The sequence below is a fragment of the Leptinotarsa decemlineata genome, unplaced genomic scaffold, assembly GCF_025532065.1.
Source record: "Leptinotarsa decemlineata unplaced genomic scaffold, Ldec_3_MD MMD2_tig00026358_RagTag_RagTag, whole genome shotgun sequence".
Taxonomy (NCBI): Eukaryota; Metazoa; Arthropoda; class Insecta; order Coleoptera; family Chrysomelidae; genus Leptinotarsa; species Leptinotarsa decemlineata.
Window position 1 is genome coordinate 4,335,060 of NW_027412703.1, and position 2,579 is coordinate 4,337,638.

Consider the following 2,579-nt stretch of genomic DNA (forward strand, 5'->3'; position numbering starts at 1 on the left):
TTCTATGCACATTATTTCGGGACTAATCCTGCCATATTCATTCCAGCATATTCCATGAATATTCTAAAGGCATGTATATATTCCAAGAATATTCTATGAATATTTGGAATATATACGTTTGTTTTATGACATACAGGGAATATTCTATGAATATCTGGAGCTGTGTCTGTAATTATTTACAAAATTGTTGAGTAACGTTATAAGTTTTCTCTTCAATTTTGAATGGTAGGGTAGAATGGGGGAATGGCGGTCAGTGGGAAATGCCGGTCAGTTTAAGATATCCATCTTCCCGAAACATCTCATTAAAAACACCAGTGCTTCCATCTAGTATACCTGCAAGTAACCTTATATATATGGCGCAATCGTGCTGGCGCACCTATAGTGAGCGTGCCAGCCATTACTGTGTGTAGAGGTATATTCTTGTTATAATTCGAAATTTTTAACCAAAGGTAAGTCATTTAATATATTATTCGAATAAAACATCGTTAACCACCAACTATTGCATGCGTATTTATCAATACAATATCTCGGTTTTGATTTTGAAAGCGTATTTTTTCATTTGTATTGTCAACTGAAACAAAACAAAGGCGTCGTGGAGTAAAGCGATCTTAGAAAAAGCTATCGAAGCAGTAGGTGGTGGACTTTCTATTAGAAAAGCTTCCAAAACCTACAACATAACGTTCAGTACCTTGCAAGAACGGATCAAGAAGAATCTTCCTGCTACTGAACCACGTTTAGGAAGACATTCCACTTTCTCACTAGAGGTAGAAAAATCTATGGCTGAGAATATAAAAATTCTAGCTAAACTATTTTATGGTTTGACTCCACGCCAAGTTCGTCGTGCAGCCTACGTTTATGCTGAGACAAATAATGTAAAGCACCGATTCAATAGAGCGGCAGGACTTGCTGGAAAAGATTGGCTCTATGGATTTTTAAAAATAAATCCTTCGATATCTATCCGCCAACCTGAAGCAACCAGCATAAATCGCGTGACAGCATTCAACAAGGAAGAGGTTAGCTTATTCTTTAAAAATTTGGAAGATATTATGGAAAAATATCACTTTCCTGCTTCCAAAATATATAACATGGATGAAACCGGGGTCACTACCGTGCAAGACCCTGGCACATTTATTGCGAAAAAAGGACAGAAGAGAGTAGGGTCTGTCACAAGTTATGAAAGAGGAAAAAATATAACTGTCATTTGTGCAGTGTCCGCTGCAGGGTCCTACATACCACCTATGTTTATTTACCCAAGACAGCGAATGTCACCACAGCTATCGAAAGATGGTCCAATTGAAGCTATTTATCACTGCTCCAAAAATGGTTGGACAAACCAAGAGTTTTTTGTGACATGGCTAATACACTTTGCCAAGTTTGCAAAGCCATCTGCAGACGAGCCAATCCTTATCGTTTTGGATAACCATTATAGCCACGTGTCTTGAGAAGCATACAAGTTTTGCCGAGAAAACAATATCGTCATTCTTTCTATTCCGCCCCACACATCTCATAGAATGGAACCGTTAGATGTTGCATTTTATGGCCCTCTAAAAGCTGCTTTTCGGAAGGGATGTGATTTGTTTATGAAAAGCAATGCATTACAGAAAATTACACCGTATGATGTGGCGTCTCTATTTAACAAAGCCTACTGTGACACAGCTACGATTAAGAAAGGGGTTTCTGGTTTCAAAGCATCAGGAATAGTGCCAATTAACCCTTCAATTTTTGGAGAAGAAGACTTTTTCGCTTCAGACTACTTATTAGCTAACAACACCGATCTTGTCATCGATGATTCCATACCTAACACCTCTAATCAAAATCGAGAAACAGGTGAAGATACTTCTGAACCAGAAACCAGCAACCAACTGCAGAATACCATACCTCCGCCTGAAATGGATAATTCCCTTCCAGGTCCTAGTAATATTTTGACGCCAAGTAAAATTATACTATTTCCCTTGCCACTTCCAACAGTAACAAAAGCTACAAAACGTGTGAAAACCAAACAACACTCCGCCATATTGACAGCAACACCTGTAAAAGAAGAATTAGAAATAAAGGGAAAAAAACGACAAGAAAAAGTAATGAAGGAGAATAAGAGAACTGGCTATAAATCTGGTCAGAAGAAAACAAAGGTTACAAAAAAAACACTAAAGAACAAGCCAAAAATGTCAAGACAAGAAATCCAAGAATATCAAGGCATCAAAAATCAGTTCAGAATTTTCTTCTTCGGATGAGGAACTTTTGGCTTCAAAAAAGAAAAGGCGTTTTGAAAATGTTTGTTACGACAATAATGTTGACGATATTTCTTCAGGAAATGAAGAAGAGATATGTTGCATCTGTAAATAGTTCGGAAAGAATGAGGTTTGGTATAGATGCCGAAGTTGTGGGCAGTGGGCTCACAAAAATTGTTCCGGTTGTGATTCCCCTGATTAATATGCATGTGATTATTGTGATAAAAAATGGAAGGTTATCAAGCGTCTTGATTTGTAATTTCTTATAATATGAACTGTAATAACTTAAATTAGTTTTGCAAACTTTGAGTTGCCTACTTACTTTATAAAACATTAGTACTCAATATTTTA

At 37.0% G+C, this 2,579-nt stretch overlaps 1 protein-coding gene across 1 annotated transcript; it reads left to right on the forward strand.

Moving 5' to 3' along the window:
- The first annotated feature begins 776 nt into the window (after window positions 1-776).
- On the forward strand, window positions 777-1,442 carry LOC141486528 (uncharacterized). The gene has a single exon (XM_074184655.1). The coding sequence runs from the start codon at window positions 777-779 to the stop codon at window positions 1,440-1,442; it is 666 nt and encodes a 221-aa protein (XP_074040756.1).
- The last annotated feature ends 1,137 nt before the right edge of the window (window positions 1,443-2,579 follow it).

What these genes read in the sequence shown, in the direction of transcription:
- LOC141486528 (XM_074184655.1), top strand. Translation starts at nt 777, where the DNA reads ATGGCTGAGAATATAAAAATTCTAGCTAAACTATTTTATGGTTTGACT.